At 44.6% G+C, this 21,504-nt stretch overlaps 1 protein-coding gene across 3 annotated transcripts; it reads left to right on the forward strand.

Moving 5' to 3' along the window:
• The first annotated feature begins 132 nt into the window (after positions 1–132).
• NRSN1 (neurensin 1) lies at positions 133–20,909 on the forward strand. 3 transcript variants are annotated; one of them, XM_034985775.1, is made up of 5 exons: positions 133–220; positions 1,954–2,029; positions 9,338–9,421; positions 10,582–10,794; positions 19,286–20,909. In XM_034985775.1, exons 4-5 carry the CDS (start codon positions 10,591–10,593, stop codon positions 19,682–19,684), a joined length of 603 nt encoding a protein of 200 aa, XP_034841666.1. In that variant the 5' UTR covers positions 133–220; positions 1,954–2,029; positions 9,338–9,421; positions 10,582–10,590; the 3' UTR covers positions 19,685–20,909. The 3 variants fall into 3 exon arrangements, with proteins under 3 accessions (XP_034841666.1, XP_034841667.1, XP_034841665.1); XM_034985776.1 differs by lacking the exon at positions 9,338–9,421; XM_034985774.1 differs by lacking the exons at positions 133–220; positions 1,954–2,029; positions 9,338–9,421 and having other exon boundaries at positions 10,567–10,794.
• Positions 20,910–21,504: the final 595 nt, after the last annotated feature.

Consider the following 21,504-nt stretch of genomic DNA (forward strand, 5'->3'; position numbering starts at 1 on the left):
GCGCCCGGCGGGGCCCCGCCCACCGCCGCCCGAGCGCGCCCCGCGGACGCACGTGGCGCTTCCGGCGGCCGCCCAGCTGTCAATCACGCGCGGGCTGAGCTCCGCAGGGCGGCGGGAGCGGCGGGAGCGGCGGGAGCGGCGGCGGCGATGGGACCCCGGCGAGAGATCTGCGGCTAGCCGGCTGCACTTGCTCCACGGGTCGGGGGATCGGAGGGGGCAGGTAAAGCCATGCGGAGCCCAGGCGAGGTTTTCTGAGCTCCATTTGTCTTTCCGCACTTCTCCCGCTCCTCCCTTCCTCTTTCCTCTCTCCTCGCGCACACATATTCATGTTCTGTTTTTCTGTGTCTGTCACACACACACACACCCCTGACTCATTCACGTTTATTATAGGCGCTCAAATCTCTGCAAAGATCATGCATATCAAAAACCGTGAACACATCCAAATTAGGGGTAGCCAACTCCATGCTTTGGTGGTTTGTGGTTTGTGTTACGTAAGAATTGGGGAGGTATACAGGGCAAACTTAAGAGTTTCTTTCCCGGGATCCAAGAAAAGTTATGTATGAGGCAAGAGTCAAATATACGTATTTGCAGTCTGCAAAGCTGGTTTGATTTGTTTTCCAAGCTGAATTTAACCCCCCCCCCTTTGCCCTGCCCATTCCTTTGCCATATTCAAAGATATGTGAGTGCTTTGATATAATCTCAGGACCTACTTCTTTGTGTTGTGAGAAAGAGGCGTTGGGAGGGGGTCAGAGCAAAGCTGAGGACCTCCAAGAAAACAGAGCTGGAGTTAAACTGCTGATGTTTACTTAATTGGTTCCTGGCTCTGTAGCAGAAATGTTTCAGCACGTTGGAGAGATCCCCGGGCTCCAGACCAGGCCCGCCTTTGGTGAAGGGCATGTGTGGAATCATTTCCTTCAGAGAAAAGGGGCAAGGAGACAAACAAACAGAAGGGACATTTAACTGAGAGAGAGGCACAGATGGGGGTTGGGGGGAGACTTGTTTTTCTTTCGCTTATCCAGATCCAGGATCCTAATATAATTGGCTCCCCCTCCCCCCAAATCTGCTCACATACCACCAGCAAAATAAAATTTTAGGGCAAGGAAATGAGTCTTGAAGAAGGTTTGACTATGGCTCATATAGACTGAAACTGGAAAATACCGAAAACAGTCTGTCAGGCCTCAAGTGGGCTTGCTCACCTCAAGTCTTTGAGGTTTTCTTCCAAATGGATGGGGAACTGATCGTCAGCAAGAATTTTTAGTGACCTCTTGAAAAATATCGCCCAGCTATTCTTTTATTTCACATGAGTAGAGTAATGTAGGAAGCCAGGAACTCTATAACTGGCAGTGGGGTTTTAATTAAATCTTGCATGGGCACCTGCTTTTCTTAGGCAGATGGAAAGTAAAATGATCACGATAGGAAGAAATGGATACAGGAGTAAAAAATCAACCCAATGAGTAAATCATCTAAAGAACCTTAATAAGTCTAAAATGCATGTAAACAGATCAGAAAATACAATGGCTATAAGATTAATTTATTTTACAATATAATGGAACAGGCACCAAATAGATCAGTTCTGGAGTATCTAGGGAGCAAATAAACTTTTTATTTAGAATTTTTAAAATACAAATGTATTAGTCTAATTGTATTACTGACTTGCAGAATATGATTATATCAAAATAAGAATAGCATTCGCATAGTGTGTTGTAGTTTACAAAGCCCATTCATTTATGTTGTCTCATTTACCCTATAAAGTCTCCTGAGAGACCATTAAAAAGTTATGAAATATGTGTACTTTTGTTAAAAGCAAATATCTTCCTGCTCTTCAGCAAGAAGTCCTTTGTCAACGTTTTTGTCAACATTAAAATTACTTTTCACCGGTCATAAGAATGGCTTATGAAATTTTGATTTTTATCTGTATCACATTCTGCAGAGATTTTTTCTTTTCTTAAATAGGTTTGAAGGATGATGTGCCGTTAAAAAGAAAGGCCAAAGACTAAACAAAGAGAAGAGGAAGAAGAAGACTTCAAAGGTAAGACTCCATCCTTGTCACAAGCAAATTCATAAGCACCCTGTGGTTTGTACGTAGTTAAAGAAGAGGTTTAAAGAGAATATGAGTTCTTTTTCTCTTCTCATTTTGATTTTGGACTTTGTATACCTTACTTAAAAACGCATCTTAAGGGGCGCCTGGGTGGCTCAGTCAGTTAAGCGTCTGCCTTCGGCTCAGGTCATGATCTCAGGGTCCCGGGATCGAGTCCCACATCGGGCTCCCTGCTCAGCAGAGAGTCTGCTTCTCCCTCTGCCTCTGCCCCTCCTCTCCTTATACTCTCTCTTTCTCAAATAAATAAATAAAATCTTTAAAAAAAAAAAAAGAAACCACACATCTTGAAGAAGTAATTAGGTAATTACATATCATTACCCCTTTTTTAAAAATTATAAAAGTGGGGGCACCTGGGTGGCACAGTTAGTTAAGCGGCCAACTCTTGGTTTTAGCTCGGGTCATGATCTCAGGGTTGTGAGATCAAGCTCTGCGTTTGGCTGCATACTCGGCATGGAGTCTGCTTGGGATTCTCTCTCCTTCTCCCTCTGCCCCTCCCACTCGTGTCTGCACTCTCTCTCTCTATCAATCTCTCTCTCTCTCTAAAACAAATAAGTCTTTAAAAAAATTACAAAAGTGGCTGCATACCTTCTGACTTAGAAGGTATTAAAAAGCTCATAATATAGAGCCACGATGTCTACCACTGTTCCAAGAACATAAAATACCTCCGCAAAGATCTTTTGGCAGAAACCCATCTTCAAGTTTTAAGGTCATGCTTATACAATTCTAGAATGCCTGAGTTAAAAATGAAAGAGCCGTTAGCAGGCTTTCATGCCTTCCTGCATCCACGCTGAGACTGAGTCCTTTAAGCAAATTGACCTTTTGGTTTGGTGTTGGATAAATGGTCGAAAGCAGCTCTGGGCCTATTCCTGAGCAGTGGCTCTCATTATCTCAGAAGGCTTTTATGGGAGAGAAAAGCAGTATGAAAAAATCGAATGATATTTCCACGAGAATAAATAGAACAGGGCCTGGTCTCACAACTGACTCACACATGAAGCCATGGGAAAACACTAATCTTTTTTGTGCCTCAATTTTCTGCCTCTCCTCTCTCAAGGAGACCATGAAGACAAATAATATAGAGTCTGTGATGTTCTTGGAGTTTCGTGAGGCATAAAGACTTATTTCTGTTTTCATGGCTATAAACGGTTTTTAAGTAAAATAAAAAATAATTGCATTTATTTGACTGAGGTTCAGATGTCCAACAAATTGATACCGTAGCAATATTGGTACATGCAGAGATCATAATATTACCTGTATGGGTTTACTTGCCGAAAGAGGAATTGTTCATGGAGAAAGGGAAGGAAAAAGAAAATAAGATGGAATCAGAGAGGGAGACAAACCATAAGAGACTCTTAACTATAGGAAAACAAAGCTGGGGGCGGGGGATAGGGTAAATGGGTGATGGGCATTAGAGAGGACACGTAAGGGAATGAGAACGGGTGTTATATGCAACTGATGAACCACTTAATCCTACCCCTGAAACTAATAATACACTATATGTTAACTCAATTGAATTTAAAGAAAAAAATTTTTTTAAAAAGAGGAATTATTTGAAGGATTCTCAACATTTTCACTCCCTCATCTACAAATACCTGGGTTTTTTGTTTTTTGTTTTTTTTTTTAAGATTTACTTATTTTTATTTGAGAGAGCGTGTACACGAGTGGGGAAAGGAGCAGAGAGAGACTCTCAAGCAGACTCCCCACTGAGCATGGAGCCTGAAATGGGGACTGATCTCATGACCCTGAGATCATGACCCAAGCCAAAATCAAGAGTTGGACACTCAACCAACTGAGCCATCCTGGCGCCCCAGCAAATATCTGTTCTTGGTGCCCATTTTGTTGCCCTTCTTGCTTCAGCAGTGTTTCTCTTTCTAATCTAAGTGCCCACTGAGAGCAGACTGTGCCCTGCTCATCTTTATTATCTCACATAATCCGGCACATAATTAGTGCTGTAAAAACAAGGAAAGAGGGGAAGAATGAAAAAGGAAGGATGACTCAGACCATCATCCACACCAACCCATGTACAGCTTTTTGCCAAGAAATTTCGAAGTGCTTGTCACCAGGACAGAAAGAGCCCCTGCCCTCAGGAAACTTACAATCCATCACGTACATAGTCTGTCAGACCATGAACAAATAAACCACATAAGGAAGCACCAGATGGTAAAAAGCACTATCAAAAGAAACAAATTTGGACAAGAGAATAGAGAGGGATAGAGGGCTGGCACTGAACATGCTAATTGTAGGGAGCCTCTCGGGAGGGCTTGGGAGGGGAGTTAAGGCATGATTTTCTCCTCCTGTGAGTCCCTGGGACATGCCAGGTATGCTGGGCTGCCAAGAGTTGAATATCCATTTAAATGTATAACCATGCATGCAATTGAGATAGATACCATAGACAGAGTATAAAAAGAAGAAAACCATGCACAGATCCCCACTAATTAGCACCTAGAATGTCCTTCGGGGAGAGTGAAAATAACTCCCTCTTCATAGATGACCAAACAGCCAGATGCTAATGTTGCTCGCACTCCATCATGACGGCCATGTGGGCAGCGAGGACACAAAATCAAACAGGAGCTGGAATACTCACATGGACTCATTTAAGTGCAATACTGGAAAATATTTTCACTCGCTCCCCCACCCCCCCTTCATGCACTTCCAGGGATGTTAAGGCTTTCTCTAAAGAAAAGCCATCTCCAGAATCCATCACTTAACAGGAGTCACAGATAGATCATTACTGTTTTTGCAACTGCTACTCTAGCTATAGCCATTCCAATACAAGCACCAGATTTCTCATGAAACCTTGCTCACTAAGTAAATGCTGAGCCAAGCTGAAAAGCCTTTGTACATGCTTTCCATTTCTTCTCAGCCCTAGTTTATTGTATAATAATTGCCCAGCTTTTAAAGGGGGCTTTGTGAAGTGACATCATGTATCCTCTTTATGATACTGGAAGTGTCAATCAATCAAGTAGATTCTAAATAACTGTAACATTTTCTGTGTTGGGACAAAAAGTTACTGGCTTCCCTATGAGGAATTGTAACTCTGTTGCATTTTTGTAGGTGCAAAATTCTCACTGTAACCTGTTACATTTTAAAACTTCTTTCTAGCGATCATTCTCCTCTAAGAATGAATCCAATAAGTTATATATCTGGAAAGATGTATGAAACCTCTAAGGTCCCCAGGGACTAAAGGCATACCTCATTTTATTGCACTTCACTTTACTGTGCATTGCAGATAATGTGTTTTTTACAAATTGAAGGTTTGTGGCGACCCTTCATCAAACAAGTCTACCAAGCACCATTTTCCAGCTGCATTTGTTCACTTCATGTCTCGGTGTCACAGTTTGGTAATTCCTGCAATATTTCAAACTTTTTCATTATTGCTGTATTTGTTTCAGCAATCTGTGATCAGCGATCTTTGATGTTACTATTGTGATGGTTTGGGGGCACCAGGAACTACGCCCATAGGAGACAGCAAACATAATCGATAAATGTTGTGTGTGTTCCTATTTTTCTATCAACCAGCCGTTCCTCTGTCTCTCTCCCTCTCCTTGGGACCCCCGTTCCCTGAGACAGAGCAATATTGAAATTAGGGCAATTGATACCTCTACAGTGGCTATTAGGAGTTTAAGTAAAAGGAAGAATTAGTTGATATGGCAAACTTCATTGTTGTCTTATTTTAAGAAATTTCCACAGCCACCCCCACCTTTAAGCAACCACCACCCTGATCAGCCGTCAACACCAAGGGACAGACCCTCCACCAGCAAAAAGATTATGGCTTGCTGCAAGTTTAGATGATGGTTAGCATTTTCTAGCAATAAGGAATTTTTAAATTAATAGACATAATGCTATTACACCCTTAGTAGACTACAGTATAGTGTAAAAATAACACTTATATGCACTGGGGAACCAAAAGTTCATTTGACTTGTTTTATATGATATTTGCTTTATTGTGGAGGTCTGGAACCAAACCTGCAATATCTGAGATACACTTGTACTATTTAGGAACGTACACAATCCAAGTAATTGACCTAACTAGTCACTTATATGCTCTTGTAAACCAAAGCTTCACGTATACTATAATGATAAAGAATTGGGGACAGTCAGACAGTCAGTCAGTGAGAGTATGGGAGGAGATGGGAAATCAGTAAACCATTTGTTTATCCAACAAAAATAATTGACTCATTCCTTAAATTCATGGCCAGAGACTCCTGGAAAACTATATCTGGAAGGAATTCAAGGCTATCTGGCCCAACCATCTTATTTTAAGGACGATAAAACCGTAAGCCAGGGAGGTGAATGAGTTTACCTGCGATGTCATGACCAAAACGTTGTAGATCAAGAACTAGGATTAGAACCCATTCTCTGCCCTGTGTGGTTAGCACAGAGCAGGCCGTGTTCTTGTGCTTCCTATGCCTGCAGAAGAAAGTAAGGCTCTTTGAGATTCCTTTCCTGGCACGGATCTAGCATCACTAAAAATCTGTCCTGACTTAGAGTAGAGCTGTCCATCCCTCAGGCTCAAAAACCTTTGTTTAGGACACTTTCTTTCTCTTTTATGATTTGAACCCATATTTTGTTTAACGAAGTTGGACTCCTGAGTTCCATCCTATAATGCAGAAACACCCGACCCCGTGTGCCAGAAACCAGCTGTGCGGGGAGGAGCTACATCATGTCACACGTCCAGTTCTGCATCAAACCTCCACCCCTGAGCAAGAGGGACTTCAGCATTGAAGAATAACCTCATCCTGTTGCTATGAGGAACTTCTTTGTGCTCCAGTCCTATCTATTTTTGTCCTTTCTCCATGTTAAAGTCTCTGATGTTTTATAGAAAACCTGAAAATACATATCTGGATGACTTGGTCTGCTTATGCAAGTACATGATTCAGTCCATATTCTTGCTTTCTGTGTTGTCATCTTTCATCTGCTCCCTGACTCAGGGTGTCACCTTTAGCAGATGACTTTTTGGTGCCTCAGTTTCTTCAATGACAAAGCAGAATTAGTAAAACACGAATCCCTTCTCCCCTTGATCAAACATTTTTTATCAATAATTACTTTCTTTTTTTAATTTAAATTCAATTAGCCAACATAGAGTACATCATTAGTTTCAGATGTGATGTTCAGTGATTCATCAGTAGCATATAACATGCCCCTTGATCAAAATTTTATTAGAATGTCTTTTTTAAAATGTACCTTTAAAATTATTCTACTTATGGGGGCGCCTGGGTGGCTCAGTCAGTTAAGCATCTGCCTTTGGCTCAGGTCATGATCCCAGGGTCCTGGGATGGAGCCCCGCGTCGGGCTCCCTGCTCAGCGGGGAGTCCGCTTCTCCCTCTCCCTCTACCCCTCCCCCTGCTTGTACTCTTGTTCTCTCTCTCTCTAATGAATAAATTAAAGATCTTTTAAAAAATAAAATTACTCTACTTATGTATCATTACTAATAGACCTTTATGAATCATCTTCATCATAAGGCATTAAACTAAAGGTACTGAAGAGATCATCCTAACACTTAAAATATGAAAACTAGGTTAACAAAAGAATTTGACCCATCACATTTTGCCACTCCAATCAGGCGAAGTACATTCTAAAATCTTTATATTTTATGAAATAATATCCTTCTGAAATGTTTAAAAGTAAAAAAAAGAAATCTTTGTATTGCCTCCCCTGCTCTCTCTTCCTGGGTCATCTCTCCTGGCTGCCATATCTGAAAAAGGGAGGAAGGCCCTGAATGTAATACTGACCGACACTTAAAAAGATGAGAGTATTGGTCACCATCAGTAGCACCAATTTGCATCATTTTTCTAAGATCAGGGCCGTATTTTTTTTTTTCCTGAATTTGATGACATTTTCTAACCACAATGCCTTTTTGGCTAAGAGCACACATTACAAGATAAGTTTATGGATTCACTTTGTGGCCATGGGACAGGACAATGCTAACTATCCATGGCTTCAACCTTGATTTTATTTTTTTTTTAAAGATTTTATTTATTTATTTGAGAGAGAGAGAATGAGAGACAGAGAGCAGGAGAGGGAGGAGGGTCAGAGGGAGAAGCAGACTCCCCGCCGAGCAGGGAGCCCGAATGCGGGACTCGATCCCGGGACTCCAGGATCATGACCAGAGCCGAAGGCAGTCGCTTAACCAACTGAGCCACCCAGGCACCAATGAAACTTTATTTATTTATTTTTATAAAGATTTTATTTATTAGACAGAGAGAGAATGAAAGAGAGCGACCACATGAGAGGGGGGAGGGTCAGAGGGAGAAGCAGACTCCCTGCCGAGCAGGGAGCCCGACGCGGGACTCGATCCCGGGACTCCAGGATCAGGACCGGAGCCGAAGGCAGTCGCTTAACCGACTGAGCCACCTAGGCACCCCTCAACCTTGATTTTAGCCCCTTAATTCTATCCAGCCAAACTCAGTGTCTACACAGGGGCACTTGCTGGCAGCTTGGGTTAATTTTTTCCTTGTAGATAAACATCATGACATGGTTTCTGGATAAGGAATAGGAAACATTTTATATGTCTTCTGTTAGCCTGGATTACAGGCAAGTCCTGAGAGAATTTGGTTCAATGGGAAAATACCTTTCTACATAGCTTCTTGTTTTATCATCTTGAGACTGACTATGTCCACACAGGGAAAACCATCTGGAGGAACTGGAAAATCTAAAAAAAAAAAGTATTTCACGTTTCCAGCTACATATGTATCTGCCTGTATGGAGAAAAGAAAACCAAACACCAAACAGAGAATTACTAAAAATTTCCTCACCAAAATTGCTGTCCCTCAGCAATTCCTTTTTTTTTTTTTTTACATGAATTAATAACCAAATGCTTCTCTCTAAGGGTACTGATTAGGTCAAATCAAGTGGAAATTTCCATCTTAAGAAGACCAAGTCCCAGACAACCCACCCAGAGCATAGTTCCATTTAACAATTCCCTGGCCTCTTGTGTAGAGTAGACATTTCATGCAACATGTTGAAAGGCTGGGTCCACACTCTCCATTCTGCTCTATCATCCCACATGGACAGATGGGTCCACAAATAATGACTGAAAGATCTAGTGTTAGAGTTGGTGAGGTGTAAAGTATTGGCTGAGCCATTTGTGATTAATAAAGCATGAAGCGTAAGTTGCTCAGCAGCCTTCAAACACAGCTTCTGTACAATATGACAATTAGCTAAAATGTGAGAGCAAGATCCATGAGATCTGCAAGCAAAATTGCAGACTGCTAAAGAGTAACACCATGTATTTTCCACCAGGGAACGTGGTTAAGCATCCAAGAGGACAATCCAAGAAAAGTTCCATCTCTAGCAAGTGAGAGTACCCACCTAATTCTTTAACATGTAAGTGTAAAGACTACTGCTTTCTAAGAGATTAAAGATTTCTTGTCAAGACAGTGAAAATCTCGGCTTCTCTGTTGCCATTTTTCATGTGCTTCATGCTTCCCTTTTTGCATAATTTAAGTGAGCTGTGCTGTTATGTCTCATTTCATTTATGGAGAGTCAGTTTCTAGTCATCGAGTGTTTGGGGGTATTTTTTGCATTGAGTCGAAAAGCAGAGCGGCTTATAAGAAAGAAAGGCAGGTCTTTAAAAAATGTCTTTTCTCTTAAGAAAAGAGCATTGTTCAAATAGACTAACAGTACTCAGCCCGGTTCTCACCTTTAATATGCCTTTTTTTTTTTTAATTTTTTTCTTAGGTTAATCCCCTACATTACATCATTAGTTTTAGATGTAGTGTTCCATGATTCATTGTTTGTGCATTACACCCAGTGCTCCATGCAGAACGTGCCCTCTTTAGATTTTTTTTTTTTTTTTTGAGAGAGAGAGAGAGAGAGAGAGAGAGAGCACATGAGAGGGGGGAGGGTCAGAGGGAGAAGCAGGCTCCCTGCCGAGCAGGGAGCCCGATGTGGGACTCGATCCAGGGACTCCAGGATCATGACCTGAGCCGAAAGCAGTCGCTTAACCAACTGAGCCACCCAGGCGCCCAGAACGTGCCCTCTTTAATACCCATCACCAGGCTAACCCATCCCCCCCTCCCCTCCAGAACCCTCAGTTTGTTTTTCAGAGTCCATCGTCTCTCATGGTTCGTCTCCCCCTCCGATTTCCCCCCCTTCATTCTTCCCCTCCTGCTACCTTCTTTTTTTTTTCTTTATTTTTTTATTCTTATGTTAATCCCCATACATTACATCATTAGTTTTAGATGTAGTGTTCCATGATTCACTGTTTGTGCATAACACCCAGTGCTCCATGCAGAATGTGCCCTCCTCAATACCCATCACCAGGCTAACCCATCCTCCCACCCCCCTCCCCTCTAGAACCCTCAGTTTGTTTTTCAGAGTCCATCGTCTCTCATGGTTCATCTCCCCCTCCGATTCCCCCCCTTCATTCTTCCCCTCCCGCTACCTTCTTCTTCTTCTTCTTCTTCTTCTTTTTTTTTGAATATGCCTTTTAATCCTGAAGCCAGAGCTCATGGGGCTGATGCCTGTGGATGTTGTCATTCCAGCTGGGAAGGATGAGTTCTTGCAGCAACATTTGTGGGTCCAAGCAGGCACCCATGTCCTCGTTATCATCTACTACCGAGGGCAGGTACCAGAGCTACGGAGTCCGGTCCTACCTGCATCAGTTTTATGAGGACTGTACCACCTCGATCTGGGAGTATGAGGACGATTTCCAGATCCAGAGATCACCTAATAGGTGGAGCTCACTATTCTGGAAGGTAAGAACAGAACATTTTTGTAAGTCAAGAAATGGAAACATTACTGAATATGGTAAATCCTGTAGCCAGGAAGAACTGAGAGGTCTGGGCCTCTCTGTGTGCATCCATCTTGATGATCCTAAGTGCAGTCTTCTTCCCTTAGAAAAGGAGAATATAAACCTTGGGCTGAAGAAGGCCCCTGAGCACAGCACAGTGGTTGATTTGCAGGTTAAACATAAATAGGTATAAATGTCATCATTAATTATTATTGTTGCTACTGTTACTGATGTGCCGCTAAATTCACCAGCTGTGAAGCCACCCATAGGCAAAACGTTATATGCTCCCAGCCTCCCCTACAGGCTTGGTAAGTATCATTTGACAAATTGCAACAAGTATTAAAAAGAAATCGTTGGGTATTGAGAGTTGATGCTGAGACATAATACAATGGTCGTGTGCCGTCTGTACCTCTACCAGACGTGATCATGAGGCTCTGTGAGCTCCAGCTTCTTCTCATGAAAGCACTTCATTAGACAATGTACTCAGTCGTTCAGCATATGGTTAGTGAGCACCTACTCTGTGTCGAGAAGTTGCAATGTGCTAGAAATTAAAGTGATGAGAAGGAAAAGCCCTCGCCCTCTTGGAACTTGCAACCTATCAGGGAAAACAGACCGTAAATGAATAAACCACATACTAGAAGGTCAGGTGATAACAAGTGCTGTGGAGAGAAATGAATCAGGACAAGACAGTAGGGAGTGATGGAGGCCTGGTATTTAGCCTGCTGTTTGTAGACAGCCCTTCGGAGGAGACAACATTTGAGCACGTACCAGGATGAGCTGAGGGAGCAGACCGTAAGATGACCTGGCTGAACGTCCTCCTGGGCTGGGAAAATAGCAAGTCCAAAGCTCTGAAATGGGAACCAATTTCGTGTGCTTGAAAAATAGCAAGAGTTCCAGTCTGGCTAGAGTGGAATGAGAGGAGAAAAAGGACAAGTGAGGAATGCAGAAAAATAACAGGACACGGATGATTTGTGTAGCACCTTGTAGATGATAATGAGGACACTGGCTTTTACCTTGAGAGATACAGGAAGCCACTTGAACATTTTAAGCAGAGGAGTGACACGATCGGACTAATATTTCAACAGGATCGTGCTGACTACAGTTTGAAAAATAGATTATAGGAGGACAAGGGTAGAGGCATCCAGGTTATTTGGAAGGCTCTGAAAGCACCCAGGCAAGAGATGATGATGGCTTGGAGTAGGGTGGTGTTGGTAGATGGTGAGTAGTAGTCTGAATTAGCATAAAGTTTGAAGACAAAGCTGTCAGGACGTGCTGATGAAGTAGACAAGAGAGAAAGAGCCAAGCACAGCTCAAAGGCTTGCAGCCTGAGCTATTTACTGAATGATGTTATAATTTTCTGGGAGGAAAACACTGGGAGAGCAGTGGGAATGGTGGGGAACCAAGAGTCTGAGTTTGGCCATGATATGCTGGAGATGCCTATCAGACATGTGAGTGGGGATCCCTAGTGGTAATTTAAATGCAGCTCATGGATTGGGAGTCCCTGACATACAGAATACATAAGAGGCACCAGACTAGATAAAATGACCCAGGAAGAGAGTATGGACGTAGAAGAGGGCATCGAGATGTCTGAACATTTAGAGATCAAGAAAAGGGTGAGGATTTAGGGAGGGAGGCTGAGAAGGTACAACCTTAGGTGGGGCCTCAGCTCGGGGATCCCAATCATCCCCAACCTTCTCCCAAAAGATCCCAGAATGTTTTACATTGATGTTGACATAAACTTAACAATTTATTGGCAATATAGTTTAACAAGAGGCAATGTCACATAATACTTATGAGCACAGACTCTGTCCTCAGATTACACAGGTTCAAACCTCAGCTCTTACATTTAACAGCACTGTACCTTTGGGCAAGTTAATTGACCTTAGTGGGCCGCAGTGGTGATGCTTATCATACCTACCAGGTAAAGCTGTGAGAATTAAGTAAGATGTCTTGTATGCAATCAAGCATTCAGTGTATTAACTCCTACTATCAGAGGTCCTATGAAACACTGGATCCTGAAGTGGAAAGAAAATTTGAAATCTAGTTAATAAATAAAGTACTGGGCAACACAGTTGTTAACATGGATTACCCAAGACCTGTGTTAATTCAATATCTTACAAGTGTCATGTACTCTGTATTAGAATTGATCGAGCCAGCGTCCTTGCCCTGTGGAAATGTCATGTCTGATGAATCCTTACTGGCTTGGACTGATGAAATACATAGCCAAGCTTGGCACATCTTGTATTTACCCAGTTAAGTGGGTGGCTGCTTCCTTATGTGTCAAAAAAAACAAATATTTGCCTGACAGATCCGTTGTGCCAAGGGCCTGAAATACCACTGTCATAGAGAATATTGCAACCATTCCCACCATTCCAAGGCACTACCAGTTAGGAGATTTGAGAAGCTATAAATCCATCAAATAATACGTAGGTATAGATTTAAAATAAAGAACTCACAGTAAATTACCAACCCCAGAATTCAGATTTCAGAATTCTCTCTTCTGTTTTACACAAACAAGATTCAAAAGTATCTGTTCCCCATTGTGCTGGACCTACTTTAGGGACTAGAAACAGGCAAAAGTCCATGGCCTCACATAGAGATTATATTCCAGCAAAATCCAAATCCTAGACTCAGATCCTAATCACAAAACACAAGACTAGCATTCCGAAGCTTAGAGTCAACCTGAATCACCTAAGAAGTCACTGTCTTAGAGACCTCCCCTCTACCAAGGGAATAAACTAAATGTTCTTTGGTTTCCTTCTAGAAAGGACAAGTGAATCCATCTCAGTGGGATTTATGAAATGCTTTGTATCAGTACAGAGAAAGACAGTGATTGTGCACATGTTTCTAATCATGATTCGTTTTTTGTGATTTTTTTTTTTCTTTCATTTCAAACTGCATCTTTGGGTGGTTCCAGTTATGGGCTTCCCCTCTCCCGATTCCCAGTGAAGTGGAGCTGAGGGATTGTTGGTTTCTCGCTAGAGGCTAGGACGCTGCACTGGGCCAGAAGCTTGGAGGGGCGTAATGAGAATGGAGATTGGAGTCTAATGAGCTTGAGGTAGAGTCTTTGCCCTGTCATGTGGGTCCATATGGCCTGGATCTCACAATGCTATTCATTCTTTCTTTCTACATATGCTTATATGTCCACTATGTGCACAGTTATGGGATAGGCTCTGGGATTCCTTTGTGAATAAGATGCTGTTCTTCACCTGTGACTTAGACACAGCCTTGACCTGAAGGAGTTCGCAAAGAGGGAAGGTGGACGTGTCCACAGACTGTTACCATCCAGCATGATAAACACCACCCTAACACACACACACACACACACACACACACACACACTCTGTGCCTCACAGAGTCTACCCCCTCAGCCACACCTCCTTTATCCCAGTGCCCAAAACTCCTGCCACCTGCAAGTCTCTGTGACGTGCTCCCACCGACCCCTTGCCATGCACTGCCCAGGAATCAAACTGGCTGTGGTGGGACTTTTCTTCTTAGACTTGCACTCGACCTTGAGGAAAGCTGTCACCACCTGATTGTGCAGCAAATCACCTCAGTAAGGGAGGTATAAACTAAGGAGAACAATCTCCTTACCCCATTCATGCTTTCCTCCCCTCAGAGTCACCCTCCTTCTTACCTTCTCCTCAACCCATCCTAGAAACCTCTCAGACGGTGTCCCCACAGCAATGTGCAGGTACGAGGTAAGGCTGCCTCCTCCACAGCCTCTCTGAACAGGAGAGACACTGGCCTCTCTCTTTTCGCCCAAGACCCTCCTCCCATCTGTCCTGATCTCTAGTTTCCCCCCCTGAGCTAAGTCAGAGTTTAAACTTCTGTGTTAGATTTTTCTTCAGAGTTTTGCTAGAGGTTGTAGAGTTGGTTTTATACTAGAAATGAGAGGAGCTCAGTGAATGGGTGGATGGCAGGAACACAGAGAAAGTAGGAAGGAAGGAATGAAGGGAAGGGAGAGAGGAAGAGAGGAAAGAAGGAAGGAAGGGGTGTCATTTTGAATATTTAGGGTTTGAGGAGCCTTTGGGACATTTTTGTGTAGATCTTCCCATTGGCTGCCAGAAATACGGGGCTAGAGCCCAGGAAGGAAGTCCAGGCTGGAGATGGGGATTGGAAGATGTTGGCATATAGGTAGGAGTTTAAACTACAGCCACACATTCAACCCTACAGAGATCATCTTGAACAAGAGTTGTGAATCAAGGGGGAAACCCTGGGGAACACCATTAATTTAATAAACATCTGGCAAAACAGGTTGAGTGTGCATTGTTAAGGATGCAGATGTAGAAACAGAAGAGAGTTATGTCAGGTGAAGGTTTTTAAGAAGACGAAAGTGTTTAACATCACTGACTGCAGACTATTCAAAAGAGGTCACATGGGATTGGACAATTAGGAGGACTTTAGTGACCTCAGAGAAACCAATTTCAGTGAAATTGTGGGACTCGGCTTGAATATCAAGGGTTGGATGAGTTCAAGCTGTAGCTAGAGAGAGACACGGGGCTCTGGAATAGATTTTGAAGATGGAAACAATTGAGTGCATTCCCATGCTGGAGGGACCGAGCCTCCATCAGGTGGGAGACCGAGCTCAGGGTACCAGGTATCATGCCTGGAGGGCGTGGGCTGGGACCCCAGCCGGGCATCAGTGGTTGCTCCGCGAAGCTCAGTGTCCCTACCAGATGAGTTGCATCTGCTGTCACTGCCCACAGGGGACACCCCTCCGAGCCCAGGTCCTGCTCAAGAGAGGTCAGAGTGGGGCTGATGAAGAAGATGGGCCACACTTCCGTCTTGCTGTGCTTCCCCTGAGAAGCCAGATGGCTCCTTCCACCTTCTGCTGCCTCAGCTCCCCCACTGTCCTTCCCACCATGCTGGTTCCCGCTTTCAGCGGTCATTACCACGTCCTCATCCAGGACAGCTGGGAAGCTCCTGCTGCCAGCCCCACTTTGTTGGAGCAAACAGAGGTGTGTTCCGACCTCATCAGCTCACACGGAGATGATGGTGGGGATGCTGGTCCGAGTCACGGCAGGTGCTGGCTGGCAGCTGATGGATTCTCACACACACCCCCACAGCCAGGATGGCCCTCAGAAGTCACTGTCCTCGCTGCTGTCTGTAAGGTCGGTCGCAGCGGGGAGAGGCCCTTCTCCCTCGGCACTGGGCCGGCCCACCCACCAGCTGCCCCGGGCTGCTTGGCCGGGCCCTGTGGCGTTCCAGCTCTCTGCATGGACCCCCATAGCACTGTTTGTGCTTTCAGATGCTTGGGGACCCCTGTGTTGCCTTTTGTGAACTCTATTTCATAGAGCCCCCTTTTCTCTTAGACCGAGGACCACTTCAACCTAGAGCTGCGTCCTGAGACGGTTTTTATGGTTCTGTATGGCATCACTCCCCAAATCTTTATTCCTTCCGATCCTCCAAGATGGTACCAGGGTTAGGCAGATGCATCCCAGCATCCCTTATCACCTCTGTCCCACGCTCGGTTAAGACAGCATCCTTTATGTCCCAAGACTGCCCCTCCACACCCGCCTCCCAAACCTTCCCAGACAGGTTTTCACAATGTTTAGGGTCCTCTCTGGGCACATGTCTTGGAGGTCCTCTTTGGACTTGTGTGGAGGGCACCTTCTGGATCCTGGGACTTGGCTGTTCACCACCATCGTGCTCCCCTCCACAGATGGCAGGCCTCTCTCGGGTACTCCGATCCAACGGGGGAAAGGGAGAAGGCTCAGCGAGGCCAGCCACTTTCCAGTTCTTGAAGTGAGCAGGGCTTCTGCCATCTGGGAGGTACAGTTTGCCGGTTAGCTTCTGAGTGAGAGTCCAAGAGTGGATTTTAATCTATGAAGCACTGCTCAGTCGAGGAGCAGGCTGCTCTGAGAATCAGTCACCTGGCTCCGTAGTCAGCAGTCTGGCCGTTTAAGTTAGTCAGTTAGGAATATTTATGGAGTGTAGGGCGGGAACGAGAGATGCAGAGAGCAAGACAGAAATAGAAGACACGGAACACTGGCCTCAGTCGCTCTTAAGAACCTCAGAAATACGATGGATACATTCTTACAGGCCTCAGTTTTTGAAGATGAGTGCCAATTCTTGAGGAAAAGGGGATTTAGTAACATATGAACCATGTCACCATGGATATTAATGTTAATTTAGCTTATCCATTCCGAATTTTCCAATGTGACTCATTTTTTAAGTTACAAAGAATGGTTAGGCTTTGGAGGTGAATTTGCCACTATTTTTAGAAAAATGTAGAAAGTCATCCAAAATGTTATATTTTACAAACCCAACTTTTCTTATAGTACTTAAGTCTTACATAGAAAACTTTCTATTCTTTTCAGAAGACATTATATTGAGTCTGTTTTTTTTTTTTTTTTAGTTTCTTTACCATATTACATAATGGAAATTATGAAATACCATGGGAGAATAAAAGGGGAGTATGAGGCTTGGAGGTCACACAGACCTGGTTAGAGCCCAGTCACACCACCTGCTAGCTACAGGACCTTGAACTATGCTTCTTCCACCCCACTCACCTGGGTCTCTTACAGGAGAAATGGGAATAAAAATACCTCCTTTTCAGAAGATGGTGCTGAGGATCAAGTGAAAAATATATCAAACACTATGCCTAGGTCATAAGAGATACTCCGTAATACTAGCTCTCTGATGGATTTGTGAATATGTTTTCCTTCTATTATCCAAACCTTCTTTATTTGTGTATTACCCTAAGATTTAATAAATAATTTAAATATATATGCTTTAAATTCAAAGCTCAGGATAAAATGGTGTTGTGCGTTTGGTTTTTTCCCTACTTTGTCATGCTAACTAAAAACAATTAGGAACAGAAGGAAATGTATTTAAATGTATTTAAAAAATAACTATATTAGCTGTTCTTCAAGGGCTCAGATTGTTATAATGCTGTTCCAGTGTAGCATCATTTCACAAGAGGTGCATTTCCAAATAGATGTAATAATAGCCACTTATTACAATGTATCACTTCACCAGGCACGGGGCTAAGTGCCTTCAAGGATGGCCTCACTTGGTCCTCACCACAGCTCCAATGATCATTTAGCATTTTATAGATGGGGAAATTAATGATGAAAGTGTTTAAATAACTTTCCTTATATGATTGAAGTACTAGTTGGCAGTGCCGGAACCCAAGCCTGAATCTGTCCGTTGCAAACCTCCAAACCACCTGATTGATGGTAGGCAATCCTCTCCCGCTTCAGTGTGTTATATTATATTCGAACTGGAGCTAATGCAATTTCTCAGTGACCTGCTAGCTGTCATCCATCCTCGGGCCAGTGACCGACCCTCCTTGAGGTGACATTTCCTGACCTGTAAACTAGCAATTATGGTTCCTTCCCAGTAATTTGGGGGAAGAGGTGGTAGTTACATGGATTGCCAACGTCCTCCAACCAAATCACTGGGAAACATACCTGTACGTTGGACAAGTTGAGTTGATCCCTCATCACAGTGAGAGAGGTGACACCAGAGGGTCTCCTGGGGTATCTCAGTAAGAATATGAGGAAGGATGTGTTACAGGACATGGGCTTTGGGTGGGCAGAGTGGAGTTCACTCTGGATTATCAGGGCCAATTCTATGATTGGCCAATAAATAAATAAATAAATAAATAATAAATTTTACCACAGGGAGGGACAGACGAGGGTAAGACTAAAGCTGTAATGGGTAAAGAAGCAGCTGTTGTTTGTATTATTGGAGCGGGGGTGGGGCAGGGGAAGGCTGTGGAAAGGCTGTGGATATTTTGTGCTTTGCACAATGACCCTGTTTTTGTCTGTTAGACAAAATGATGAAACGAGGGCGCCTGGGTGGCTCAGTCGGTTAAGCGACGGCCTTCGGCTCAGGTCATGATCTTGGAGTCCCGGGATCGAGTCCCGCATCGGGCTCCCTGCTCGGCGGGGAGTCTGCTTCTCCCTCTGACCCTCCCCCATCTCAGGCTCTCTCTCTCATTCTCTCTCTCTCAAATAAATAAATAAAATCTTTTTAAAAAGGCAAAAAAACGATGAAGCGGACTTGTTTCGTGTCCCTCTGTGACGGGCATGGAATGAGCTTGTCCGACGTGGACATTCTGTGTCACAGATTACATCCGTAGGGGAACAGCTTCTGAGAGCTCCAGGACCTAGTGGATAGAGTGAGGCTCTTCCCGGGTATCGGGGCCGCTTTGCTCTTGCTCAAAGACTGAAGGAGACAACCTAAACCAAAGGTGGCTTTGTCAGCTGCAAAGCTTTGTACGAAGAGAAAGCTCAAAGGAAAAATCAAGGCAGTGCTGCCGTGTCTGGTTGGCATTAAAAAGAGAAAGGGCGTCCTTTCGCCTTCTTTTATCATTAGGAAATGATCACAAATTTGGGGTGCTCGGGAATATCAACTGCTCCCGGAAACCAAGTCCTGCTCTGGGGGGCTCAAGAGAGCCAAAGTGCTGAGCTTACCCTGTCTTGCCTCCCTGTGTCTTTCTCCAGGTCGGACTCATCTCCGGCACAGTCTTCGTGATTCTTGGACTGACTGTTCTGGCTGTGGGCTTTCTGGTGCCCCCCAAAATCGAAGCCTTTGGCGAAGCCGACTTCGTGGTGGTGGACACGCATGCTGTGCGTTTCAACGGAGCCCTTGACGTGTGTAAGCTGGCCGGGGCCGTTCTCCTCTGCCTCGGGGGCATGTCCATGGCGGGGTGCCTGCTGATGTCAGTGTTCGTGAAAAGCTACTCCAAAGAGGAAAAGCTCCTTCAGCAAAAGTTTAAAGAGCGCATCGCAGACATCAAGGCTCACACCCAGCCCATTACAAAGGCCCCGGGCCCCGGGGAAACAAAGATTCCCGTCACTCTGTCCAGGGTTCAGAATGTCCAGCCTGTTTCGGCAACCTGAGACACCTCCCACCCCAGTCCCCCCTCTCTGATTACACACAGTGTTCATCCACAAGGAGCGGGGCTGGCTTTGGAGATGATGGGGCTAGGGCGTTGGCTGGCCCCAGGGTGGGGCTCGGCTGCGGGCAGCGCGGGGCGCGAGCTCATATCGGCTCGGTTCCGGAGGGGCTCCGGAGGAGGTGATGCCCGTGGAGACCCATGCATACGCACCGAGCTGCTTTGGGGGTGCTCTGTGTGCCCACCGGGAGCCCCCGGGAGCTCCCCTCTCAAATATCGTGACTCCCTGTCATTTCCCCGCGTTACTGGAGAGCACCCACTGGTTTAGACCAGATGACCAGTGGCTAACGTGGTGTGTTTTATTTTCTAATATCGGTTTCCTGATCTTTCTTGTCTGGTGCTGCTTCTATTCCTGCCTCACTACGTGTAAGATACTGTTGTGTGTGTTCATAGAAAAATCGAGCTCCTTGATTCTGACCCAGACGTTCGTCTTTTAACTCAATCTTCACATGAGGTTACTGAGATTGGATACAAATTTATTGGAGTTCTCTGCCAATCTTCTTTTGGTTTTGTTTTGTTTTCTCCAGTGTTTTCACTTGAAAAGCTAAAATTGCCAACTTTAGAATCTTGGGGAAGAAATTAACATTAGGAGTATCTATGCAGTGTCCAAAAGTCGGAGAATGAGAAGCTACTACTTACTACCTAGCTGTGTGACCTTGGGGGATCCGTTTAACCTCCCCTGGCCTCAGTTTCCATCCATAGGACAGAGATCCTGGACTGTGGTGTCTGAGATTCCTCTTTTGCCGCGTGTCATTGTGTCTCCCCGGGGCCGTGTCTGCGATCTCCCCAGGGCTCGCACCTCAGTGGGAATGTTTGAGATCTGGACTCCCAGAAAAATCTCCAAATCAGCAGCTACTCACCTTTCAATATCCAACCCCAGCAGTTTATACAGTGCTGTCGTGTTTTTATAAAGACAAAAGTAAGCCATCCTCAAATAAGAAACCCGTGAGTAGATATTAACCTTAAAAAGGGTTTTCTTCCTCAAATAAGATGTTTTATTCTCCAGCAAGATGCTCATCTCACCCCTATGCACTTTTACTTAGTCTGTGGATTTAAGCCGGACTAAGGAACACGTGACCTTGGTATTCTCTCAGAAATCGTGCCACCTTCGAGTTCTGTCTCTCCTCTCTTTCTTCCTTCACCGGATAAATAAAATATGTGACCGAGCAGAACGTGAGTTGCACTGTCATGCCTTCACCGCGGCTGTTTTCTCTCCAAGGAGCGAGCCTCCATCCTGAGGCGGGGGGGCGAGCTCTCCTGTTTCCCTGGCGAAATGGAAGAACAAAGCAAGCGATCGGTGCTCTCAGTGCACACTGTTTGTTAGTCCCGGTCCAGCAGGGACTAGGGGGCAGATCGGCATCCTCCACAAGGATCACGGGCCAGATAGGGCAGAAATCATTCCAGTTTCCTCAGGTTCTCACCTTGCCGTGGAAATAGCCTTTTAATTGTGTTCTTTGAAGCCTTGTGTAAGCCCCAAGCATCTGCTCCAGACAACATCATTTGAAGATTTCCATGCTTCCTTCTGTGTTGTGTACTAAGGAGTCTTGGAGGATGGAACTTGACTTTTAAAAGCCTCCAGAATGAAAAATAATGGCGGCAGGGCTTGGGAACCTTCCGGTACAGGCATGAGAGCAGCCATAAAGGAGCAGCTCTGTTCCCCCAAAGACCTAAAGGAAACCAAAACAGAGAGAGGAGAAGCTGAGTCTGAAAAAGCAATTCAGCATGCCCCGTCTTTCCCGTCCTGCCCAGGCTCTGTGAGAGCAG

This window comes from Mirounga leonina, unplaced genomic scaffold (genome assembly GCF_011800145.1).
Source record: "Mirounga leonina isolate KUSES-001 unplaced genomic scaffold, KU_Mleo_1.0 Mir_366, whole genome shotgun sequence".
NCBI lineage: Eukaryota > Metazoa > Chordata > Mammalia > Carnivora > Phocidae > Mirounga > Mirounga leonina.